Source organism: Anolis sagrei, chromosome 1 (assembly GCF_037176765.1).
Source record: "Anolis sagrei isolate rAnoSag1 chromosome 1, rAnoSag1.mat, whole genome shotgun sequence".
NCBI classification, from domain to species: Eukaryota; Metazoa; Chordata; class Lepidosauria; order Squamata; family Dactyloidae; genus Anolis; species Anolis sagrei.
In genome coordinates, this window is record NC_090021.1 from 34,017,424 (window position 1) to 34,043,437 (window position 26,014).

The 26,014-nt window shown below is 41.0% G+C and overlaps 1 protein-coding gene across 5 annotated transcripts in view; it reads left to right on the top strand.

The window, feature by feature from the left end:
* The window catches only part of KCNK2 (potassium two pore domain channel subfamily K member 2), a 161,389-nt gene that overhangs the window by 39,711 nt on the left and 95,664 nt on the right, over positions 1–26,014 (top strand). For 2 of the 5 annotated variants that reach the window (XM_060754274.2, XM_067463755.1), the window contains exon 2: positions 10,738–11,048. In XM_060754274.2, the coding sequence (XP_060610257.2) occupies positions 10,738–11,048 (311 nt within the window). Of the gene's footprint in view, positions 1–7,254; positions 7,837–8,540; positions 8,780–9,498; positions 9,556–10,737; positions 11,049–26,014 lie in introns of those variants that run through there. The other 3 variants (XM_060754276.2, XM_060754278.2, XM_060754277.2) reach the window with 3 other exon arrangements.

Sequence of the window (26,014 nt, forward strand, 5' to 3'; positions counted from 1 at the left end):
CAGTATGTTCAGTTGTCCCTGTATGAAATTGTCCCTGTAGGAAAGCCTTCACTTGGGTGGTGGCCAGTATGGTTTTTGGGGAGACACTGGAATGGTGCTGCAATGCCATTGGGCTTTGGTGTCTTCTGCATAGTGGGAGCTATAGCTGTTTGTGGAGGTGGGAGCCTGACTGTGTGAGTGGACACCTCAGTCACATACACACATACATATTTTCACTTTTATTATCTGTATAGATTGTTAAAATCTATGTCACCTTTTTGATATGTACATTAAAGTAAGCCCTTCTGGAAATTGTTCCTTTGTACATACATTTAGAATCCCAGTCTTAATTTATGACTGGAGTCCAAGTAAGGTTTTATAATAGTGGTCAGTGTGCTTCATTACTTTTGCAGAAAGCCGCAAAACCAATTTTCATTTACTATAATTGAATACCAGGTGCTGTAAGCTATATTTCAGAGAAGGAACTGGCAAAACCACACCTGAGCATTTCTTACCTAAGAAAAGCCTACGAAATTCATGGGGTCACCATAAGATGTCAGGCAAATTGAAGGTGCACACACACACACACATAAATCCTTTAGGTGACTTGGCTTGTGTGAATGCAAGTGTGATTTGCTAGTATGAAGCCACCATAAAATATAACCATATGATCAAGGGTTTCTTTAGATCAAGAAAGCATAGTCCAATCTAGTTTATTCTGCTAAATGAAGCTAAATAATCCTATCAGACCATGAATATTTCTGAATACCTCAGGTAGTTGAGAAATTTTTGAGCAGGCAACCTGCTACAGGGAGAAAAGAATCCCACAATAATCTTGCAAGGAAGTAAAGGAACTTTACTTTGACAATATTGATGAAGGCAACAAACACACTGTACATTTAAAATGACTCCCACTCACTGGACATAGTGGCGTTAGACAGTTAAATGTGCTCAGGAAAAAAAAAATAAACAGCCTATTTGAGAGTCATGTAAAAATTAAGAAAATAGATGGGCATATGGGAGTGTGTTTCCCCTATAAATCGGTGTTGCATGACAAAATCTTCACAACAATACTTGAGAAATTATTTGGCATGTTGTGACCAAGATACACAAGTGGGAAGTGATAATTACTTTAGTCAATAATACTGCTCTCCCCTCTGCTGTAGTTAAGGATGATTTGCTTTTTTTGCACATAAAGGGAAGTGTAAATACTTTGAATACTTTTCAGTGCACAACAACATGGGAAAGTTGTTCTAGTTTCTTGATAATCTGAGTTCCCTTCTCTTCACTTTTGATGTGTCCTTTTATATGGTAGCTGGAACTATCTACAGATTTTCAAATGTGAAGCTGCAATAGATTTGTGTAAGGAAATTGAGATATTGGTGGTATTTGTTGTCATGTGCCGTCAAGTCATTTCCAATTTATGGTGACCATAAGGTGAATCTAGACCATCACAGGGCTTTCTTCCAAATGGGTTCCTCTTTCCTTTCCTCTGAAGCTAAGAGATAATGACTTGCACAAGGTCTTCGAGTGAGTTTCCATGGCTTAAAGGGTAATTGAACCATAGTCTCCAGATTAATATTATTTCAAACAATTACACTACACTGGGCCTAATATGATATTGTTAATCTTAATCCAAGGAGCTTAGTATCTGAACAAGATGTCCTTCTTAGTAAAACACTGAAGAAATAATGGCTATATCAGAGCTCCAGATTGGACCATACATAGAAGGTATGCATGACAAAATTTCCCAAATTTGCTCTGTGACATCATGATCATATTACTTCCATGGAGTTAGTCCACCTTTCCTGTTTTCAAAGGCTGCAAATGTCATTGACACTTAAATGAGATTTGAAATGGTATCTATATTCTTTATAGCGGGAGGGAAATGAAAGTAACTGCAGCCCTTGAATTAACTACTGGAGTATTGCTATGGGTGTATCTAAAATGTAGAATTAATGCAGTTTTGATATCATGGCTCAATGGTATAAATCATGGGGGTTGTAGTTTTGCAAGGACTTTGGCCATCACTGCCAAAGAGTGCTGGTGCCCAGTATGCCACAGCATTGAATTGTGGCAGTTAAAGTGGTGTCAAACTGTATTAATTCTGTAGGGTAGATGCACTCATAGTTTTTAGTGATTTCTTGGATGTTCCAAAATGTTTATTCGCCATATGAATTGACAGAAGATTAGATTCTTTGTAGTTGTGATGTGCCATCAGGTTGGCTTCAAGTTATGGGGTTCGTAAGAAAGAGAGGACTCAGGGATCTGTCATTAACAGCCCTACATAGATCTTGCAAACTCTGGTTTCTAATCCTTAAACTCTAATTTTCTAGCAGTTCCTTGAAATCTGTACAAGTGTCTGATACTGTCTCTCTTTTTCTGGAAAACTAAACTATACTTATGTATACTTTATGTGTGTTACAACTGACCCCAAGATAGAAGAACGTTCATATCACTTTTTTCCACATAACCTTATAAGAATTGTAGGGGAAAGAGTTTTTTCCCCTCATGGGAGGAACAAGCAATGTTTATACAAGGCCATTTGTAGCAAACCTTTCAGGGGAAAAGGAGAACGGTGTTTTATGTATGAAATTTTCCAAACTGCAGAGGAAGAGAAATAGGTCATGTAAATATGTAGTGATGCCCTTTTTATCTAAAGACAGTACTACAAATTGTGGAGCTTTGCAGTTCCTTTCAATAGTAAGTAGTATTTGGGCCAAAAGCTTATAGGTAAATTATGGCTACACATCTAACAAAACTTACTCTAGACTATTGTCCCAAATGGGAATGTCATAGGGCAGGCTTTGTCAGATGTTTTCCTGGTATCCTCCAAATGTATTGAGCAAACAGATTCAATCAGCTGCAGCCAGCATAAATAACTGAGATTATAGGAAATTCACTCCAAAAATACTCTGAGACCAGAGCTTGGGGAAATCTCTTCTAGTGTCTCATATTGGAAGACTGCAACCTAAATTATTTATTTTACTTGCATATTGCTTTCTCTGTCAAAGGGATCAAACTAATTGGAAATGTAGATTGTAGTGGCCCATAAGCAATTGATCTTATAGATCTGAATAGATTTGAGGGCCGAAGCATCAATGAGCTATTGACTCAATTGTGTATAATGAAGGTAGTAATTGAGTCCTTGCTACATATTTACTAGCATGTATCTCCAAAAGTGGCTTGAAAGTGTTGATTAATGAGACTAAAACTTTCAATTTTCCTCATGGATGTAATTTATTTAAAAATAGCACCCTTTCCCATCTATATCATTTATAATCTGTGATGCACTGTGATGCTTGTTGATTTTTCTATTACAAGTGTATGTGTATAGCATCTAACCTGAAAGACCAACTGCTCCCATGCCTACCAACCTGTCAGCACACTATGGTCACTAATAAAGATCCTTCTTCAAATGTCACCTCTTTTAAAGGGCTAAAGAGGGCTGAGGGAGGACCAAATTATATGGTGGTGAGCAAGTTATAAAAGATCCTTCCCAGAGAACTGTGTCTTTTTTGCTTTTAGATGCTAGGCACAATCTTTTAATCTAGAGATTAAAGGAAACACTGAAAAACCTATATTAAACTATCCTGCAAACACATGCTTTTATGTGATGTTTGTTTTCTCTTTGTTTGCATTAATTTTTTAAAATGTTCACAATCAACCCATTTATATGTTTTATCTATTAAAATATACACACATAAATAAGGTTTATAATTGGCTTAATGAAACAAAGCAAAGCAATTAGTTACAGTACATGGGTGATACTGCATGATTTTTTTTGGTCATGGTTAAGACCAAATTCTGCATGCTCCTGTATTTAATATTTTGTGTAGGGAGAAAAGCATATACAACAGGGCTTATGATGGGGCTACTAATATGAGTGGTCATATTAGTGGAGCACAGGTAATTATATCGCAGAAGTATCCAATTATATTGCAGAAGTTTATATCCACTGCAATGCTAACTCACTAAATCTAGCCTTTCAAAGACTTGCAGCATTCCACCTGTCAGAACCTGCCAAGGAACAATATCATCTGTTTGAAATTTCTTCAGAGCACCATCCATCAGACTGGAAACGTTGAAGAAAATATATGACTGTTGTCCTGAATCAAGAGCAAACAGCCTGTTGCCACTTTATGAAACCTGTTGTGTTGAGAGACATGATACATTTTTTAATGTTTTGTTGAACCGTACAGTATGGTAGTGAGAACACTTGAAAAACTAAAAGAGAGCCCTCTATACAACAGTGAAACTTCTTCCCAAGCTGGACACCTTCATTTAGCTGTTCTGAATCTTGAATTTGTACCATACATCCCTTAAGCTTAGCAAAACATTACAAAGAGTAGATATGGTCATTTCGTGTAGCCTGCAACTTGTTGACAGTCTCTTAGAAAAAGCCTGGGAAATGTACACAGAAACTGTGAAAGAATTTCAGGAGATCTTTGTCACAACAAGATCAGTGGTGGGGTCTATGGGTGGAGAAGTTAAGATTCCTTGTATCTGTTCAAGGCATGCTTTTAAAAGCAACATCCAGACAACTTCATCAACACCAATGGAATATTATAGGCTAAATGTGTACATCCCATTTCTGGACTTTTTCTGCAGTGAGCTTCAAGAAAGCTTTACAAGATACAAGGAAGTAGCTCAGGATCTGCAAGTGTACCTTTCTATTAAGTCTAGCCACTTAAAATCCAACTCAAACAAGTGCACAGAGCTTTAAAACGAATGCCTTCAAGATACTGACAAACTGATGGAAGATTTTGACATATGGTGTAGAAAACGGAAAAAGATTACATCTGCAGAAAAACCAACAAATGCATTGGAAGCATATCTTGTCTGTGACAGAAAGTTTTTCCAAATGTGAAGAAACTCCTTCAGATTTCTGCAACATGGTCAGTGTCAACAGCTACAAATGAAAAGTTGTTTTCAATTCTTGAACATTTAAAAACATACATAAGAAGCACAATGGGGCAAGAAAGACTGAGTGGTCTTGCACTCCTGAGTGTCCACTGAAGTTTATCCATGGAGCGTGATTTCTGTCGAAGTGTGTTGACATAGTTTTCAAGTGTTTCCAATAGACACTGTGGTATTCTTTTATAACCACTAAATTATCAATTAGAGATATTTTGTTCATTTTCATGGTTTCTTCCTTTCTGTTGAGAATGTCCACATACTAGTGGATTTCAATGGCTTCTCTGTGTAGTCTGATATAGTAGTTCTTAGAGTGGTCCAGCATTTCTGTGTTCTCAAATAATATGCTGTGTCTAGGGTGGTTCATCAAGTGCTCTACTATGGATGACTTCTCTGGTTGAATCAGTCTGCAGTACCTTTCATGTTCCTTGATTTAGGTGTTTGGGCAATGCTGCGTTTGGTGGTATTTATTTATTTATTTATTTATTTACTGCATTTGTTGACCGCCGTTCTCAGCCCTAGGGCGACTCACGGCGGTGTACAACATATAAAAACACAGTTTACAATAAAGCAATAGCACAACGAAATATCAACAACTATCAATAATACAACAATCAAATAATTACACTAAATCATCCGCGCCGTCTCATTGTAGAATCATAAACCAATCTCGTAGTCCATATTCCGTTCCAGTCGTCATTACCAATTGTTTTAGCACTTAGTTAAACGCCTTCTCAAATAACCAAGTCTTTAGGCTCCTGCGGAATGACATAAGGGAGGGCACCTGTCTGATGTCTACAGGGAGGGTGTTCCACAGCCGGGGGGCCACCACCGAGATGAGGTTTTTATGTAGACTTGTCCACAGCTGCACGGTATATGGTAGACTCCTGCAAAGGTGAGAGGATTCCTCTTGTCCTTGCTGAATGTAGCATTTGTTGGATTTTCTTAGTGGGTCTGTAGATAGTTCGTAGATAGTTTGTAGATAATGAAGAGTAGAGACATCACACTGGCAATGAAGATCCGCATAGTTAAAGCAATGGTATTCCCCATAGTCACCTAGGGATGTGAGAGCTGGACCATAGGGAAGGCTGAGCCAAGGAAGATAGATGCTTTTGAACTGTGGTGTTGGAGGAAAGTTCTGAGAGTGCCTTAGACCGCCAGAAGTTCCAACCAGTCCATACTTCAGGAAATAAAGCCCGACTACTCATTGGAGGGAAGGATAGTAGCAGCCAAGATGAAGTACTTTGGCCACATCATGAGAAGAAAGGAAAGCTTAGAGAAGACAATTATGCTGGGGAAAATGGAAGGAAAAAGGAAGAGGGGCCGACAAGGTCAAGATGGATGGATGGTTTCCTTGAAGTGACTGGATTGACCTTGAAGGAGCTGGGGGTGGTGATGGCCAAGAGGGAGCTCTGGCGTGGGATGGTCCATGAGATCACGAAGAATGATCTGAACGAATGAACAACAACAGATAGTTTGTAGGTTGTGTTTTCTCATTCGCTTCCCTATGTGGTCAGTGGTTCTCTTGATGTATGGTAAGAACACTTCTCTTCTGGGTGGATCTTTGTCTTGACTCTCCTGTAATGTTCTCAGTCTTGCAGCTCTTCTGATGTCTGTGGTGGAGTATCCATTGGACTGTGTTCAAGAGTTCATTCTCCCATCCTGGACATTCCACAGATATAGAAACCACATTTTCCTAGTTTTCCAACAGACCTCACAACTTCTGAGGATGCCTGCCACATCAGACGTCAGAAGAAAATGCTTCTGGAACATGGCCATACAAACACAGAACAACTCAGAACTCTTGTCTGTTGGAGGTACATGTGAATGTTTCAATTAGCCACCTTGATAAGAATTTAATGGCCTAGCAGTTTTCAATGTGTGGATTCTTACTGCCTGGGGGAATCCTTTGTTGAGAGGTGATTTGCTGTCCGTGATTGTTTCTTGTCTGGAGTTCCCCTGTTTTCAAGGTGGCCAATTGAAACATTCACAGCTAGACAAGAGTTCTTTCTCCCACCCTGGACATTCCACAGATATATAAACCCAATTTTCCTAGTTTTCAACAGACCTCACAACATCTGAGGATGCCTGATAGATGCAGGTGAAACGTCAGGAGAGAATGCTTCTGGAACATACTGCCCGACAAACTTACATCAACCCAATCCCACATAGCTTCTGCAGGTGGGAAGGGGAAAACAGGAGAGAGAGAAGAAAGTCTGCCTGCTCGGTGGAGACAGCCTTGCCAACAGCAGCAGACCTGGTTCCCTTTTTGGAGAGCGCGTCTCATGCACGTCTGCAAAGCCAGCTCAGCACCTGAGGAGGGGGACAGGGAAGGAGGGGAGAAGAAGAAGAAGGGGAGGAGGAGGAGTGGGAGAGGCCAAGGGAGTCCCCCCAGACACACACACACAGAGGCACACTCACTTTGACACAGGCGGACACATCCACACCTTGAGTGGAGCTTTGCACAGCCACCCAGACTTGGCACAAGACGCACGCACGAGGTGCCACCTTCCCTCCTCCCTCTTCCTTTCTCTCTCTCTCTCTCTCTCTCTTACACACACACACACACACACACACAGAGAGAGAGAGAGAGGCACAGCTCCCTCTCCCTCTCTCCCTCCCTCTTTTTGTGTGTGTTCCTTCGGTGGGTGCGCGCTTGCGCTTGCGCTCCTGCCCGTGCCTCTCTCTCCCTCTCTCTTTCCATCCGTGCGGTGCCTTTTCAGACCCACGCGTTGCTCGCTCTCTTTTCTTTCCTCTCCTCTTTCTCTCTCTCTCTCCCCTCCCCTACCTCCCCACCCCATCCCAATTTCCACCAGGACCCATTTTTAAACCCCCCCCACCCCCCTTTTTTCTTTTTGCTCCTAAACTCTGCCTCCCCCAAGCCCTGAAAAAATGCCTGCCCGTGAAGCGAGGAGAGGGCACCGGGTCTGTACATAAGAAGTGAGTACTCGTTGCAATGGCGCGTCTGTGGCTGGCTTGGAAAAGAGAGGGAGAAAGCAAAGGAGGAGGAGGAGGAGGAGGAGGAGGAAAAATGCTGCATGCTTTCTTTGCTGCCTTTTTTTGCCGCTGCATCTTCGCTCTAGGGCAGAGGGAAGCCCACACCCACAGCCCCACCCGTTTGCAAGGGAGCCCCCTCCTTCCTCGTGCCCACTTACCCCCACCCCATATCTTGCCTCTGCTTTCTTCACCCCATTACTGCTCCTCTTTCCTGCATCTCATTGCTGGGCGCTTGGGCTGCATGCAACACCTTGGCTTCTAGGTGCTCTGCTCCACTTCATCTTTGTTCAAGGGGTGTGTGTCCAGCTTAGGGTGAAGAGGTGTATATATATATATATATTGCACACACACACACACACACACATTTCTTTTGCATCATTTCAAGTATGTGTGTGTGTGTGTGTGAGTGATGCTATACATACTATATATTATGGGAGGAGAAGCTTCAGTCAGAGGTCCATTGCCAATGCCCACATCCCCATTCGACACCAAGGATTTCAGGAGCATCCTGTGTGTGTTTGAGAGAGAGGAGGGAAACTGGTTGCTTCTTCAGAGGCGTGATCCTTGATCTCGCAGACGTCAAAAGGGGTCCCTCTCTGGGTGAAGAGGCTTTATTTTATTCTGGTACATGTGTGTTGTGGGGAGGAGGGTGAACTGGGAGCGCAGCAGCATCTTGGATGAGGCTCATAAAAGGCTAAGGAGGGTGACGTGCATGGAGGGGCAGTGGGGGATGCTGAGAGCAGCAGCTCCCGCTCTATTATTGTAGGGATCTGCTTCAAGGGAAGATGCTCTGAGCTGCCAGCCCCTTTGTTAGCTCAGCGGGGCGGGTAGCTTCCTAAAAGAGAGAGCGGATCAAAGGGAATCTGGAGACTGGTGCTTCCCCAAGGTAACAGGTTTGCCTTGTGTGTGGGTGTGCATTGTATTTGGACAGGTGGGGGGCACTCTTCCTCTTCTTGCTCTTTTGCTATTGTCATGCACAATACAGTATGGCTATGGCCATTATTATTGTTTATTTAAGAGCATGGAAGGTCCAGGTATATAGCTGCAGGGACTATTGCAACAACCACCATCTTGAGGTGGGAGAAGACATGGAGCAGGTTGACCACCTGCTCATTGGGGGTGGGGGAGAGCTCACAGTGTGGGCCTGTTAAGTGATGATGGAAACAAATGGGGAGTGTGCCATGGTCCCGCCCCTTCCCACTTTCCCTGCCCATCACATATTTTCTCAACCTTATCTGCAAGCCGCTTAATATTCTGATCACTCCAACACCTCCCCACCCCATTGAAGTGCAGTGGGCTTGAGTGCTGTTACCGCAGCTCAGCTGGTATATAAATCGTCCTGCTAAACATAATCAGTCAAGAACTTAACACAAAAGCCTTCAGGCAGCAACGTTCAATTACAGTTGTCAAATCAGTGACTCCGGAATAGTCACTCTGAAGTCAATAGGATTAGTTCCATCACAGCTACTTTGGGCAGAGTGAGGTGCTTAGAAGACTGAATCCTTCAGTGTGGAGAAATATGAGATTCTATCACAGTCCTCATTTGCTGCTGGAAGTTGTCCTAGAGCCAACACAGTGAAAGGAATTAGGCATATGAAGGTGTTGCCTCAAGTCATGTCTTTCTAGAGTTGGAAAAGAGTAACAACCTGACAACACTGTGCAGTGAGTCATGAAGAATGACTCTCTTGAGTTTCCTCATCTGAGGCTACTGTTTCTTTCTCTCTGTGTGTGTGTGTGTGTGGGGGGGGGGGGGGGGGGTCAATCTGCTTTCTGTGCCTGACTGCCTGTGTCTCTGTGCTTGGAGATGCTGTAAGGTCATGTTGTTGTAGCTCGTGTTTCTGAAGAACACACTGTGTATGAAGCTATGGATGAACATTGTGTTCCACAACCTTCTGCTTCCATTAAGACATGTCCGTTTTTCAGGATGGTTGAAAGTGTTGAGGGAAGAGCTGTTGTGAGTGATTTGCATGTGTTCATGTGTGAACTTTCCCTGACGCTATTGAAAGGTTTAGTAACCCAATGACATATTTTGCAATACTGACACTCAGCACTGCCTGTAGGATATCTCTGTGGTCTTCAACAAGTTGCTGTGACATTTTATTGATAATCATTATAAAAGAGTTATGTGAGCCATCTAATTTAGATGCCATTGAGCTAAGGAAATCCTAGATTCACATCACAAAATGTTTTGTCCTGTAATTCTCAGACAGGTCCTTGTTTTTTCAATCAGTTAAATACTCTAATGATTTAGACTTAACAAATCTTCTCCAAGTGATGCTACTTATAATGAACTGTGATTGAAAACTATACATGAGAGGAAACATCGATGCAAATAGTTTAATAATGCATTTCTCCAAGTCCAACATATTGTGTGTGGGTGTGTAAGGTTGGAGAAGTGATTAATTATTAATATATAACATGAGCTAAAAATAAACTCATTTGCAACAACATGAATCAGGAAGGGCCGACTTGAGAAAATAAGTAATTATCAGTTATTAATTATTTATTATGTATTAGAATGATTAATATTATGTGATTAGTGCTGTGGCGTTTTGATTTAGCAATGTACATATTTCTAAAGGTTTGGACTATGGGATATTATAACACGTCAGGCGAAAATAATGAACTGAACAGAGTTTTCTGGCTCCCCTTGTTCTAGAGTACAGTCTTATGAAGATGGACAAGTTCAGTCCATTTGCAGAGTATCACTGAATCTAAATTGTTTCATGAATTAATAGCTTCCCTCTGACCCTCTAGCGAGAAAGAAAAAGCACTGAATAAATCTCTGACAAACCTCGTAAAAATAAAAATTAACATTCCGATCTTTCCCTCCCTTTTTATTAGTGGCGGCACCTGACTTGCTGGATCCCAAATCTGCCACTCAGAACTCCAAACCCAGGCTGTCATTTTCAACCAAACCTACTGTGCTTGCTTCCCGGGAAGAGAGCGATATAACCATTAATGTTATGAAATGGAAGACGGTCTCAACCATTTTTCTGGTGGTGGTCCTGTATCTGATTATTGGAGCTACTGTGTTCAAAGCCTTGGAGCAGCCACATGAAACGAACCAGAGAACCACTATTGTCATCCAGAAGCAGATGTTTGTATCACAGCATTCCTGTGTGAATGACACAGAACTTGAAGACTTAATTCAGGTAATTGCCTATAAAGATATGCCCTCTTTAGCCTTCTTTTAGAAGCATCACCATTTATGAAGTTACATGGATATTACTTTGCTGACCATGGCTAATATTTCAAAGGAATAGCATTTGACAAAGGTGATTTGATGTAAATATCCACATGCAACATTAATGGCATACTCCATTTTGACATCAGGGTTGCATTAAAGCTGGTCTTTCCCATTGAATGCCTATGTTGTAATTCTTTTTCAGTTGCTGTTGCTATAAATGTAATACAGTGTATTTGTTCTTCTGCTTGATAAAAACTTGTATGGTCATGATGTTCCGTGAGAAAAGAAGTAGACATCTTAAACAAAAAACCATACTCCTAGGCCTTGAGGATTGTTTCTGTGCATAGTCAAGTATAAATAAATCTTTGAAGAAAGCATATGCAACAGTAGCAGAGGGAACTACATAGAAAGTATCACTCTGTATCTTTCCTTTTGGCCATTTATAGTCGAGTAGTCAACATTTGGAGCAGGGAGACACTAAGGCTGCAACTTTTCAGTTGCTCCCAATGATAGGTATGTTGCGATGTTGGACAATGTGTAGATATGTTGGAAGATGTGATAGATATCTTCCAATGCTTGCAACTTTGGAGTACAGTCTCATTAAACAGAAAATTAATAGCTGAAACATCACAGCTTTTGAAGGACAGGCTTGATGGGATGCTTTATAATGGAATGATGCTAGATCAGGCATGGGCAAACTTGGGCCCTCCAGGTGTTTTGGTCTTCAACTCCCACAATTCTTAACAACCTCAGGCCCCTTCCCTTTCCCCCTCAGCTGCTTAAGCGGAGGGCCCAAGTTTGCCCATGTTTGTGTTAGACCCTTTACAAGTCAATTCTATGAATGCCAGCTCTGAAGTATGTTGCCTTGAGTTCTGTGAGGCTTGTTTCAGTGCAGACAGGTGGGAAATTGCAGCCTGATCAGTTCATGTGAGGATGAATAAAATTACAGTCACCCCTCCACATTTGCATGTTTGACTGTTGCAGATTTGATTATTCAAGAATTTGATTAAAATGTTCACTCTAGGAATCTCTAGATCAGTGGTTCTCAACCTTCCTAATGCTGTCACCTCTTAATACAGTTCCTCATGTTGTAGTGACCACCAACCACAAAATTATTCCTACTTCAAATTTAGCACAAATACCCGATATGCCCAAATTTGAGTACTGGTGGGGTTGGGGGTGACTGATTTTGTCAGTTGGGAGATGTAGTTGCTGGGATTTATAGTTAACCCACAATCAAAGTGCATTCTGAATTCCATCAATGATGGCATTGAACCAAAATTGGCACACAGAACTCCCATGACCAACAGAAAATACTGGAAAGGTTTGGTGGGCATTGACCTAGTTCACTTACATACAGAGAACACTGTGGACTCAAACAATGATGGATCTGGACCATGCTTGGCATGAATATTCAATATGCCTAAATGTAACCCTGATGCAGTTTAGGGAAAATAAACATTTGGGAGTGGTAGTTGCTAGGATTTATAGTTCATCTACAATTAAAGAGTATTCTGAACCCCATCAACGATAGAATTGGGCCAAACTTCCCACACAGAACCAACAAAGAATACTGTTGTTTTCCGATGGTCTTTGGTGACCCCTCTGTCACCCCCTCACAACCCCCCTCACCGGGGTCCCGACCCCCAGGTTGAGAAACACTGCTCTAGATCCTGATAAATCTGTTTAGGAATATCTAGGCCCTCCCATGTGATTAAATGGTCAAATGGAAGTTGAGCATTAGAGTTGTGTTGGATGACTGAGAAATTCCCAGGGAAATGTTCTTCCATCTAAACAAATAGCATCTTTTAAAAATTTGTAGTTTTTCCCCTTTCACGGGGTCCTCTAGTCCCATAGAATGTGGTGAAGTTCACTGTACTAATACACAAACTGTTGTATTAATTTGTTTGGGTTTGTATAATTTTACCATGCATTTACCCATTATTCCGTTGTCTATTCACATTCATTTTAAATATTCTTTAAAAATATATATTTCCAGGTCATTGCAGTCTTTCCTGTTCTGATGACACCTCACCTGGAGTATTGTGTGTCATAGTTTAAGGAGGTTTGAGATGCTCACATTGCACTTTAAAGAATCGCTATTCTACTTTAAATCCTGTGGATGCCCCATGTAGAATGCCTGTGGTTTTAGCTTAGTGAGGTCCAGGATTTCTATGGCTGAGAATTGTATACTTCAAATCCCAGAATTCTACAGAAGGCAGCCTCAGGATTTAAAGTGGGGTAGCAAGTCTTTAACAGTGTAATGTGATACTTTGAAAGGTGCAGTTTGACACCACTTTAACTGCCATGGCTCAATGATATGCAGTCGTGGCAGTTTTGCATGGTCTTTAGCCTTCTCTGCCAAACAGTGCTAGTGCCTCAACAAACTACAGATCCCAGGTACCATAGAATAGAGCCATGGCAGTAAAAGTGGTGTCAGATTGCATTAATTCTGCAGTGTACAAGCATCCTCAGACATTTTACATACAAATTTGCAATGATGATGCAAACTAACAAACACCAATTCAAACATTTTTTTAAATATGTCCTTTGTATTGTCGAAGGCTTTCATGGCCAAAATCACTGGGTTGTTGTAGGTTTTTTTTTGGTCTATATGGCCATGTTCTAGAGGCATTTCTCCTGACGTTTCGTCTGCATCTATGGCAAGCATCCTCAGAGGTAGTGAAGTCTGTTGGAACTAGGAAAAAGGGTTTATATATCTGTGGAATGACCAGGATGGGACAAAGGACTCTTGTCTGTTGGAGCTAGATGTTAATGTTTCAACTGACCACCTTGATTAGCATTTGATTGCCTGGCAGTGCCTGGAGCAATCTTTTGTTGAGAGGAGATTACATATGTCCTTGCTTATGAGGCTTCGTTATAAGGGGTCCAGGTTAGTAACAGGATGTCTGACTTTATTCAGTGGCTGAATCCTTTAGTGCAGTGGTTCTCAACCTGTGGGTCCTTAGATGCTTTGGCTTTTAAATCCCAGAAATCTTGACAGCTGGTAAACCAGCTGGTATTTCTGGGAGTTGTAGGCCAAAACACCTGGGGACCCACAGGCTGAGAACCACTAATCTAATAATAATAATAATAATAACAACAACAACAACAACAACAACAACTTTATATCCCACCACCATCTCCTCGAATGGACTCGGTGCAGCTTACAAGGCACTCTGGGATGCACATACAACAGGTAAAAATGGTACAAAAGTATAAAACAAGTCACATAAAATTATAACAGCAACCCCCATTAACACATGTAGCATAAATTCAAAATAATACAATTTTAAAATAAGAGTAGAGAAAACCAACTGCTGTCAATTCACAAGGTGCCAAGTGTCAGCTTCATACGGACCCATTCAGCCTACTCAAGGTCAAAGACCTGTCTGAAGATCTATGTTTTCAGGTTGGAATTGAAGGATTGAAGGGTGGGGGCTAATCTAATCTCTTTTGGGAGGGTATTCCAGAGCCGGGGGGCACCACAGTGAAGACCCCCTCTCTTGTCCCCGCCAACCGTGCTTGAGATGGTAGTGAAACAGAGAGAAACACCTTTGCTGTCGATCTCAGAGCCCACACCAGTTCATAGAAAGAGATGAGGCCTCAAAGATAGGTTTGATCCAAAACATATAGAGCTTTATAGGTAATAACCTACACCTTGAATTGAGCCAGTGGAGCTGGTTCAGCAGGGGTGTGGTATGTTCCATGTAGCTAGCTCCAGTTAGTAATCTGGCAGCTGACCTTTGCATTAGCTGCAGTTTTAAAACCGTCTTCAAAGGCAGCCCCACATAGAGTGCATTACAGTAGTCCATTCTGGATGTAACTAAGGCGTGGACCACCATGGCCAAGTGTCTCCAATCCAAAATTTTGTTCATAATCCTCACACCTTTAATGAGCTCTGTGTTAATATGAGAATTATCCAAAATTATCCAATTACCAATTAGTAGCCTGAGTATTTTTAGATGAGTACGATGATTTTACTCAATTTTATAGCTACGTGTTTACTCTTGTTGGCCATACCTTATAGTATCTTTGAAAAGGTAAAGTGTGCTTCTCCACTGAGTTGTGTATTGCATACTGATTGCAGGTCGTGACAAAAGAAGCTTTCATTCTTCTTGTTAGGAGTCTGCCCTCCATTTCTGCCAACCTGTCATCTTTTGTAGTTACTTAATTGCTGTTGAAAATACATTGTGTGGAGGAGAGCAGTCTGGCTTCTTATTCCTTGTACAATTATAATAACAGTTTTGCTCCAGAGAGGATTGTTCTCTGGTGTGATTCAACACATAAACAGTATTCCTGAACTGAATTTTCTGAAAGATAGGAAGGTAAACATTGTACAGAAGTAGGGTATCAAGACAACATTAATTAGAAGGCCTGTGTGAACGAAATTATAGAAATGTATTCACTAAAATGTTATATTTTGTGACAGTAATTGCTTATTATCCCATTGCAGGCTAAAATTAAACTCAGTTCTTAAGGATGAACATAATATATACTCTTTTCTTTAAAATAGGAATTTATGACCCAAAGCCTGGACCAATAAAATAAGTGGCAATGAAGGATTTTTGAAGTCACTCTATGACTGGCTACCAGTGATGTACTGGCTCCGTGGTAGTTTCCTAGGGTGCATCTGCACTGTAGATTTAATGCAGTTTGATATTGCTTTTACTGCCATGACCCAATGTTATGAGATCATAGAAGTTGCAGTTTTATATGGTTTTTAGCCTTCTCTGCCAAAGAGAAGTTTGGTGAGGAACCAGCGCTAACTTCCATGATTCCATAGCATTCAGCCACGGAAGTTAAAGCAGTGTCATACTGCATTACTTCTACAGTGTAGACACACCCTAAGTCTGGTTCATTAGATGTGTCAGATAATATTCTCAGGTTTTACTGAACTGTCAGTTGTGTAGGCACAGTTATCAATATGGATGTCTTATTCCACCTGCAGCCTACTAGGCATGCCAGAAATCTGTTCAGGGCCTTCCAGAGTAAATTTGGAGGAGGCACAAGTGATTACAGTGTGGGGAAGGGGAGAAATAAGCCCCAGTACATGAGATATTTGCATATATTTACATATAGGCACTTATTGTCTGTATAACAACTTAGTGTGAGAACATATGGCTTTCTCTAATTCTTCCATTTTTGTGAATTTGAAACTGAGTCTTTGAAATAATGGGATAGCTGTTAAAAATGGGATAGAGCAGTGGTTCTCAACCTGTGGATCCCCAGATGTTTTGGATTTCAACTCCCAGAAATTTTAACAGCTGGTAAACTGGCTGGGATTTCTGGGAGTTGTAGGCCAAAATACCTGGGGACTCCCAGGTTGAGAACCATTGGGATAGAGTAAAAGTATTTATGATTCCAGTTGTTTCAAGTCCTTTTAATTAAAAGAGGACTGTCTTAAGGGAAATTTGAATAACAATGTTATCTGATTCACTAGTACTCACTCTTCTGTGTGACTCTCATCAAAAAGTGAGAAGAACTTAACCTTTATAACATCCTTATAATTAAAAGGGTCCAAAAATGGGGCTGGAGTAATATATGTACTTGCCTACCTCTTTCCCTTTTAAACTCTTGGTAACCTATTTGGAATTTCCATTTTCTCTGACAACACCTTATCCACTAACTCTTAATTCACTTACTTTGGAGTAGGCCTATTACTTTTACTGTATTTATAGATTTTACGGTTGTGTTATCACAAATAGAAACTGCTCCATTCACTTCAGTCTTTTTCCATAACTGTATCATTTTCATCATTTTAGTACCAGTGATATGAAGAATGATTTACAACTCCAGACATGTGCAGTATAATAAATTGGTCTGTGTTAAATTTGTAAGGAGATTTTTTAATGAGGTTTCTAAAACAAAACCAATGAGCACTTTCAATTTTGGCTTCATTTTTGTGCAGTTGACTTTTGTCCCTTTCTCCCTGCCCTACTATAATTCTCTCTTCTCAGATATTGTGCAATTTGAATCTCACAACTGTCCAAATACGTTTACTGCTCAAGTGTTTGTAAGTCCCATAATTTTTTGTAAAGTTCAGTTCGACATAATAAGCAGATTTCTTGGTATCTCTTTGGGGTGTCGTGTGGTTTCCAGCCTGTATGGCCATGTTCTAGCAGCATTTTCTCCTGATGTTTTGCCTGTGTCAGTGGCTGGCATAGATCCTCTGAAGGGGCCAGCCACAGATGCAGGTTAAATATCAGGAGAAAATGCTGCTAGACTACAGCCAAACAGCCTGGAAACCACACAACAGCTGAATGATTCCAGCTGGAGCATGAAAGATCGAAAGAGTTCAGGGTCTTGGCTCAAGTGCTGACATTGCACCCAGCAACCAAGTAACAACCTTCAGTCCCTTAAATTCACAGGTGTTACCTGTTGCTGGTTCTCTTATCAGCCAGTCTCAATGACCTTCACAGCCAAGACTTTTCACAAGGAAGCCTTGCCTGCCTTATGGCTGGCTGGGTAAATCAAGTTCATTCATTCATGGACAGATCTGGCATTCTCTCTGTTTGGATTGACCCCCAGGAGGAGCACCCCAACCTCTTCTCTCTTTCTACCATGCCGTTCTGGACAGAAGCATTTCTTGAACTTAGATCTGGGCTTGTACCTCCCAGTTTGTGCACAGTTCCAGTTTGATCTAATCAGTATGCTTCCTTCTGAAAAAAAAAGTGTTTATCATAACTTGAATTTGTTTTAATGAGTTGTATCAACATTTCATTAGGTTTCCTTCCTATCATCTTTATTCATGTTCTGTTGGGAGTTATCTTTCTTGAAAACCAGAACCGCCTTTCTGGATATGTTGTGAGAGGAAAATAAGAAAAGTTGGATTTAGGGTGATATTAAAAATCTAAATGCTGAAAACCAGTACAGTTTGGGTATTCCTTATCTGGAATTTCAAATCTGAAATATTGCCCACTTTGGTGGTTGAAATAGGGAAACTTTCACTCTCTAATGGTTCAATGTACACACACTTTGTTTTATGCACAAAACTTTTAAAAATATTGGGTATGAAATTAACTTGAGACTAGGTATAAAATAAGTTATACATGATACATAGGGTAAATGAATGTTGTGTTTAGAATTGGGTCCTAGCTCCAAGATATCTCATTAGGTGTAGGAAGGATTCTCAAATCATCCCAAATCCTTAACATGGAATACTTCTGTTCCCATGCATTTTAGATAAAGGATACACCACCTGTATTTCACAAGGATCACTTTGATCAGGGACCACTCTCCAATATTAGTACCAAAAGGATTACAAATCAGTTTTTGGTCAATTTTGGATTCAGGATAGTTATTTGGGGTGCTAATTCAGAAAATTGCATTGGATGGATGACATCAGCTTTAGTTTCTGATGTAGAACATATGACATCCAGTAGTCACTATCTGCTCGCCTACAGAAGACCATATTTAATAAGTCTCGGCATTATAAAAGGGTTTTGCGAGACCAGTCACTCTAGTTGCAACAGTGTAGTAACAGTGAGGCTGCAAACCATATGTTAGTTATTGCGGACCACTGGTGGTCCACAGACCACAGGTTAGGAACCACTGCTTTAGAGGAAGGTGCTGGTAAAGCCACCTCAGAGTATCCCTTATTTCAGAAAACCCTATGAATTTTAGTATAAATCAACAGGTGCAATCACATCTTTCCTAAGTACTGGAAAATGACTTCTATATCAGTGTGACCTATGGCATAATAGTAATCTGTGTAAGAAATAATCACATTTGACATCAGGAATATAACTCTAAATCTAGAAAATCTCAGTATTGTATATGGTGGTAGGTCAGAATTTTATTCACACATATGTGGATACTAAAGTAGTTCTTCAAGACATATCACCATACTAGTGTAGTGATGAGTTGATTCAGTGAAAAGTATTCATAATTTGTCAATCTCAAAGCTTGAAAAGGGTTTTTATAATGATACTTCTCAGAAATCTTCAGCTAGCATGGGCAATTGTCATATTGGATGAGAATTCTTGGAGTTGTAGTCAAAGGAAAAATAATTTTCCTAAGCTGTGGTCATTATGTAAGTTAATTAACAGGCAGTTTTTACTTTTCAAAGTCAAGCATTGTAAATTCAAACTAGATATAAAATTTCAAGCACCTGCCAAATGGTTTGAAATGTTAGTTTTCTGACATCAGTATAATGAAACCGAAAGCCTGCAGGCCATACTCCATATGTGCTATTCCTCTTTTACACGGGGTATGCTAAAATACTAGATAGTTAAGAATAATGAATTATATTACAATACTAGAAAATTTACTTAGTATTGTCTGAATTGATGTTGATGATTGCATTTATGATTCAAATGCAACAGAAGTTTGATGGGTGGCCAAAAACAACAGAATGTTCCCACAAAATTTCAAAGTTTGCTGATTATATTTGCACAAAAATGAGATGCCAGTCCAAGTTTTTGTCTTTCCAAGTTTTGTCAGCCTTGGTTCATAATTTGCATTCTAGAGCAAAACTACAGAAATCTGAAAAGTTTGTGCAAGGAATAACTAAAGTAATGCAAGGTCTTACTTCAGTTTGGTTCCATTCTTTAACACACTGAGGGTCCTTCCACACAGCCCTATATCCCAGAATATCAAGGCAGTAAATCTCACAATATCTCAGTCCACACTCAGATAATGTAGGATTTCCTGCCTTCATATTCTGGGATATAGGGCTGTGTGGACGGGCCCTGACTTTTAGAACTTTGCAATCACTGTCCTGCAATTTAAATAGTAAAGAAGATAGACCTCTTTTATACTCACATACTATCCAGTTCAAAACAGACAATCTGGCAGTGTAAAAGGGGCCATAGAGAGACTCTTTAATGTAGGTATGCTGAATGGAATATACAAAGAAGTGAAATGGAGATCAAGGCCAGAACAATCATATCCATCCACCGCAGGCCCCTTCTATACTGCCAGGTAATTCAGGTTGTCAAGTTCGAAAATCCACATTATCTGATTTGAACTGGATTATTTTAGTCTACACGGCCATATAATTCAGTTCAAAGCAGATAATGTGGATTTATACAGCTGTGTAGAAGGAGCCATAATAGATCACTAGGTTAATGTGTTATGCCATATCTAGAATATGAATTATTAAAGAGATCTAAAGGCTGGAGAAATGTCCTAAATTTCTTAATCTAGATACTGCCCCCCCCCCCCCAGTGATTTATATATTTTCTTTCCTCATGTGAGCCAGCATGGTGTAGTAATTTGATCACTGAACCACAGTTCTGCAAAAGCAGGGCTTGAATCCCCATTCAACCATGAAAACTCACTGGGTGACTATGGGCAATTCACCCTCATTCAGCCTCAGAGGAGGGCAAAGGCAAACCTCCTCCAAACAAATTTTTGCCAAGGAAACACCATAATAGGGTCTTGGGGTTGCCACAGAAATGACTTGAAGGTGCACATCAACTTTCCTGATAAAAAACATTTTTCTTATACTTCTTCATTACTTGTGGGAAAAAAAACCAAATGTGATGTGTGTGAATTGGAACTCAACAGCCTTGCAGATTATTTGACTATAGAAAAAAAAAATGAAAGAAGAAAAACCAATTAACAACACTTTGCTACTTCTCAAGGCTCTTTCAAGCTTTGCATTGCTAGATGAGTGTTACATTCTTCTTTCTAAAGCCTCCAGTTAAAATGCAATGTGTTAATGTGACAAACTGGTGTCACAATACAGGTAAGTTTGGCAGTTTGGGCTGTAGGTGCCCATTTACTGTACATTCATTGGAAAACAGGAAATTGAAAGTCACCTGGGAAGGTCAAGAGCTTGAACATTGTTTCCATCCTAAATATCTCAGTGTCACCTTAGATCTAATACTAGCATATAGGAAACACTGCTTGAACATCAAGCACAAAGTAGCTGCATGCAATAACATCCTGCGGAAACTTACTGGCAGCACATGGGGTGCAGATCCAAAATTAATAAGAACATCAGCCCTAGCCTTGTCTTACTCAACTGCCGAGTATGCCTACTCTGTTTGGCATAGGTCTGCCCATGCAAAGCAGGTGAACATAGCATTGAATGAAACATGCAGAATAATCACAGGATGCCTTAAACCTACACCTGTTGATAAACTCTACAAGCTAGCTGGCATTGCCACCCCCACCCCCCGGTGTGTGACGGGAAGTTGCTGGTAAATGTGAGAGAAATAAGGTTGAACACTGTGAAAGCCATTCACTGCATGGCTACCAGCCTCCTCCCAGCAGACTTAAATAAAGGAAAAGCTTTATGAGAACTACCACTCCTTTTGGCATCCTCCCAGCAACAGCAAGTGTGTCCCTCTGGGCAGCTAAACCAGGAAACCCCAACTGGATGGCCCTCACAAGGGTCTTCCTCCAGGGACAAACCAAGAATGAACAACTTGGAACTTCTGAACAGACTCAGAAGTGGAGTGGGCAGATCAAAAGACAACCTGGCAAAATGGCACTACCTAAAAGAATCCCACACATTATGTGACTGTGGAGCAGAATGGACAACTCTGCATCTTTATGCTTGTCCACTATGCCCTGCCTCATGTACAGAGGAAGAATTGTTGGAGGCTATAGACAATGCCATTGCTGTTGCCCATTTTTGGTCAAAAGATATTTGGCCACCTGTGCTCCTTCTATTTTTATTGGTTTTATACTAATTTATGCAATGCTTTTGATACGGAAGAAAATGGAAAACTTAGGGTTGTTGCTGCATCAAGGTTGAAAGAGCTCAAATAAATTTATGAAAAGGGCTTGTCATGTCATAATAGTTGTGGAGAGTAGATTTGGATTGAACTTTGGAAGGAACATCTTTATATTGAGGGCAGTTCAGCAGTGGGCTCAATTGGCCCGAGAGCTAATGGAATCTTATTCTCTGCTGGGGATGCTTTAGTTCAGTGGTTCTCAACCTGTGGGTCCCCAGGTGTTTTGGTCTACAACTTCCAGAAATTCCAGCCAGTTTACTGGCTGTTAGGCTTTCTGGTAGTTGAAGGCCAAAACATCTGGAGACCCACAGGTTAAGAACCACTGCTTTAGCTGGACATCCTACATTGAATAGGGGGTCTGACCTGATAGCTCATTGTGTCCCTTCAAGCTTCATGACTCAATGCACTTTTTGCTTAACCAGATCCTTCTGTTTTGCTTCTCTATATATCTGTATATCTTCATATGAAACAATATGAATAACTAGAAAAATCATACAAGTTATACAGAACAAGAGGAATGATTAATTTGTTGGTGAGATGCACTCATGAAGAAATCCAGTGAATGAAAGAAAAAAAAAAACCACCCCAGCACGGAGTTCATTCAGGCCTTCTTATCTCTGTCGGCATTCTACCACCTGGAATATGAACTTAATGATGCAATATGATTTAACATGGCATTCAGATTTTAGCTTGTACCATGATTCATACCCTTAGTGCAGATCTTTCCTTTTTTGGCAGCATAAATCAAAATAAACCTTGTTTCAAATGAAATATAACACTAATGTATGACCTTCAACATTAAATTCAGTACCACAATGATCTTGAAAGTGGTCGTATGTAAAACTTAATTTAAACTTCAGTCTTTAGAAGAAATTAACAAATACATATAATATGTAAATTTAATATATGCACAACTTGTTGAGAATAAATGCCTTCCAAATTATCTGAAATTTGCAATTGGATTGGTGTGTATCATTTAGGCTTGCAATGTTTTCTTGCTTTTATGTACCTCCAGGCAGAACTACTGTTATGCTGTGTGTGTGTGTGTGTGTGTCTGTGCATGCTCATCTCTGCATATAATAGACTGCTATTCTTATTTCACTTATAACCTGTCTTTTCTTCAATAATTGGATTTAAGACAATTTGCAAAAACTCATTAAAAATCAAAATATCGGAATCAACAAAATGGCACAATGTTAAAAGCCCCAGGTGGTAATTCCTAAAAGTTTGTAGAAATGAAAAAAAAAGTTTTGGATTGCAGAGGGAATGACAGCAAGAAGATATTAGTAGCCATGGGAGGGGATTCAAAAGCATGAGAGCAGCCTTTGAGAAGGCCATCTCCGGTGTTCTCATCATATGTTCTCCAGGTGGTGAGACCAAACAAAAATCCTCCCAAAAGATTGTAAAGCCTTAGCAATCCCTATTTGGATAATACACTCTTTAGATAACTTGGAGTCAAGCCATATAATACTGTAAAGATCATAACCAGTACTTTGAATAATGCCTGGAAACAAACCAGAAGTCAATGCAGCTGTTGCATCAAGCTTCAGAGAGTTGTATGCTCTCTGAAGCCAGACATACCTAACAGTCTGGTTGGATTTATTTAGGCCTTTTCAAAAGTATCTCCACAAACACTGCATTACATTAATCCAAATGGGATGTAATGGAGGCATTCGTCACCTTGGCCAGTTCCGAGGTTTTCAGGAATGGAGACAGCTGACTCACTAGCTTTGAATATGTAAATCCACTTCCAACCATTGCCAAAACCTGGGCGTCCAGATTCCAGGCTGAATTTAGGAATATGCTTGAAGTGAAAACCGGTATCTTCAGGGGAGTGTAATCTCATCTAAGATAGGTTGAATTAATTGTCTTGTTGGAAATGAAGAAGCATCACCACTTTTATATAGAGTAGTTAGGGACAGAGGGGACCCTGTAGGGCATGCCTGATCTCTTGTTTTACACATCTGTTTTCTAGATTTATGTAGCTCAAAGTGTTTTGCTTACTGCAGAGGTCACTTTTACTTTCCAGAAGTCATTAATGTGCATTATTTCCCCTTATTTGAGAAAGGAGCACCATGAGACTCTCTGCCTCAAGATGGCTTACACACATATGAGAGTCAACATTAGGGGCTCTTCTACCTAAGTTAGGAAAAACAGGAAGGCTTTCTCAATTGCTCGCATTGCACCTGCAAGAAATAGACCAGTAGAGTTGTTTTGGGTGGTCAAGGAGCCTCTTCATCCTCATGAGGGGGAGGAGACTCCTGACCATTTGACAACTCGATGTGTTGAGTTCACACATTATTTTGTAGAAAAGTTGCTTGGATATGTTCCAAATTAGATGTCACTTTTAGAGCAGTACCAAAGGAGGTAACTGAAGCATCTGTCTGTCCAGTTTTGATGGATTTGTTTCAGCTTATTCAGCCTGATGACGTGGATAAGGTTTTTGGAGCGGTGTGAGTGACCACATGTGTACTAGATCCTTGCCCTTCCTGGCATATCAAACTTGCAAGTGGAGGATTTGCCAAAAGGTTTACGAGGATTATAAATGCCTTGCTGGAACAGGGGCAAATACCATTGAACCTAGAAAAGGCAATAGTGAGACCAGTTTTGAAGAAGGCACCCCTAGATTCATCGGTATTGAACAACTACCGGCCAATTTCTAATTTTCCTTTTCTGGGCAAGGTTCTGAGTGGTGGCTTCTCAGCTCCAGGGATTCTTGGATGATACCGATTATCTTGATCTGTCACAGTCTGGTTTTAGTCCTGGTCATAGTATGCAGATGGCTTTGTTTGTCTTGATGGATGATCTCCACAGAGAGATAGACAATGGAAGTGTGCCCTTGTTGGTTCTCTTGGATTTCTCCGCGACTTTCGATACCATCAACCATAGTATCTTTCTAGGGTGGCTCTCCGGAATGGGTCTTGGGGCCTTGCTCTGCAGTGGCTCCACTCCGTCCTGGAGGATCGCACCCAGTTGATGAAGCTGGGGCATACTTGCTCAGATCTCTGGCCATTGACTTGTGGGGTCCCAGAAGTGTCCATTCTCTCACCCATGCTTTATAACATCTACATGAAACCACTGGATGAGGTCATCCAGGGTTTTGGAGTTTGGTGCCATCTGTTCGCAGATGACACTCAACTCTACTACTGGGTTGCTTTAGGTTTTTTGGGCTGTATGTCCATGTTCCAGAAGCATTCTCTTCTGACATTTTGCCTGCATCTATAGCAGGCGTCCTCAGAGGTTGTAAGGTCTCTGAGGATGCCTCTGACAATGCCTGCCATAGATGCAGGCGAAATGTCAGGAGAGAATACTTCTGGAACATAGCCATACAGCACAAAAAACTTACAGCAACCCAGTGATTCTGGCCATGAAAACCTTTGACAATACAACTCTACTACTCCTTTCCACTGAATTCCAAGGAAGCCCCCTGGATCCTGAACCAGTGCCTGGCAGCCACGATGAACTGCATGAGGGCTAACAAGCTGAAGCTTAATCCAGATAAGACAGAGGTCCTCCTGGTCAGTCGTGAGGCCAATCAGGGTATTGGGTGGCAACCTGTGCTTGATGGGGTTATACTCCCCCTGAGGACACAGGTCCTCAGTCTGGGGGTCCTCATGGACTCAGCACTGACGCTTGATGCCCAAGTGTCAGCGGTGGCTGGAAGGGCTATTGCAAAGTTAAAGCTTGTGCACCAACTGCAACCATACCCTGAGAAGCCTGACTTGGCCATGGTGGTCCATGTGTTGGTTACATTCAGATTGAATTACTGCAATGCACTCTACATAGGGCTGCCTTTGAAGATGGTCTGGAAACAGAAGTTGGTACAAAGATCAGCAGACAGGCTTCTAACTGGAGCTAATTATATAGACTACACAGTAGCCCTTTTAAAGCAGCCCCACTGGTTGCCAATAAGTTTCTAGTCCCAATTCAAGGGGCAGGTTGTGTCCTACAAAGCCCTAAATGGTGCAGGCCCCACTTATCTTTCTGGTTGCATCTCCCCCCTATGAACCAGTGTGAGTTTTAAGATCTGCCAGGGAGGCCCTCCTCTCGCTTCAACCACAGCCACAAGCATGATAAGGGAGAGGGCCTTTTCAGTGGTGGCCCCTTGACTTTGGAACACCCTCCCCAGGGAGATTAAGCAAGCCCCCACTGTGTCCTCCTTTTGTAGGGATCTGAAAACTTGGATGTTCCAGTAAGTCTTCGAGAACGTCTAGTCCCTAGTCATATATGCTCAGTCCCT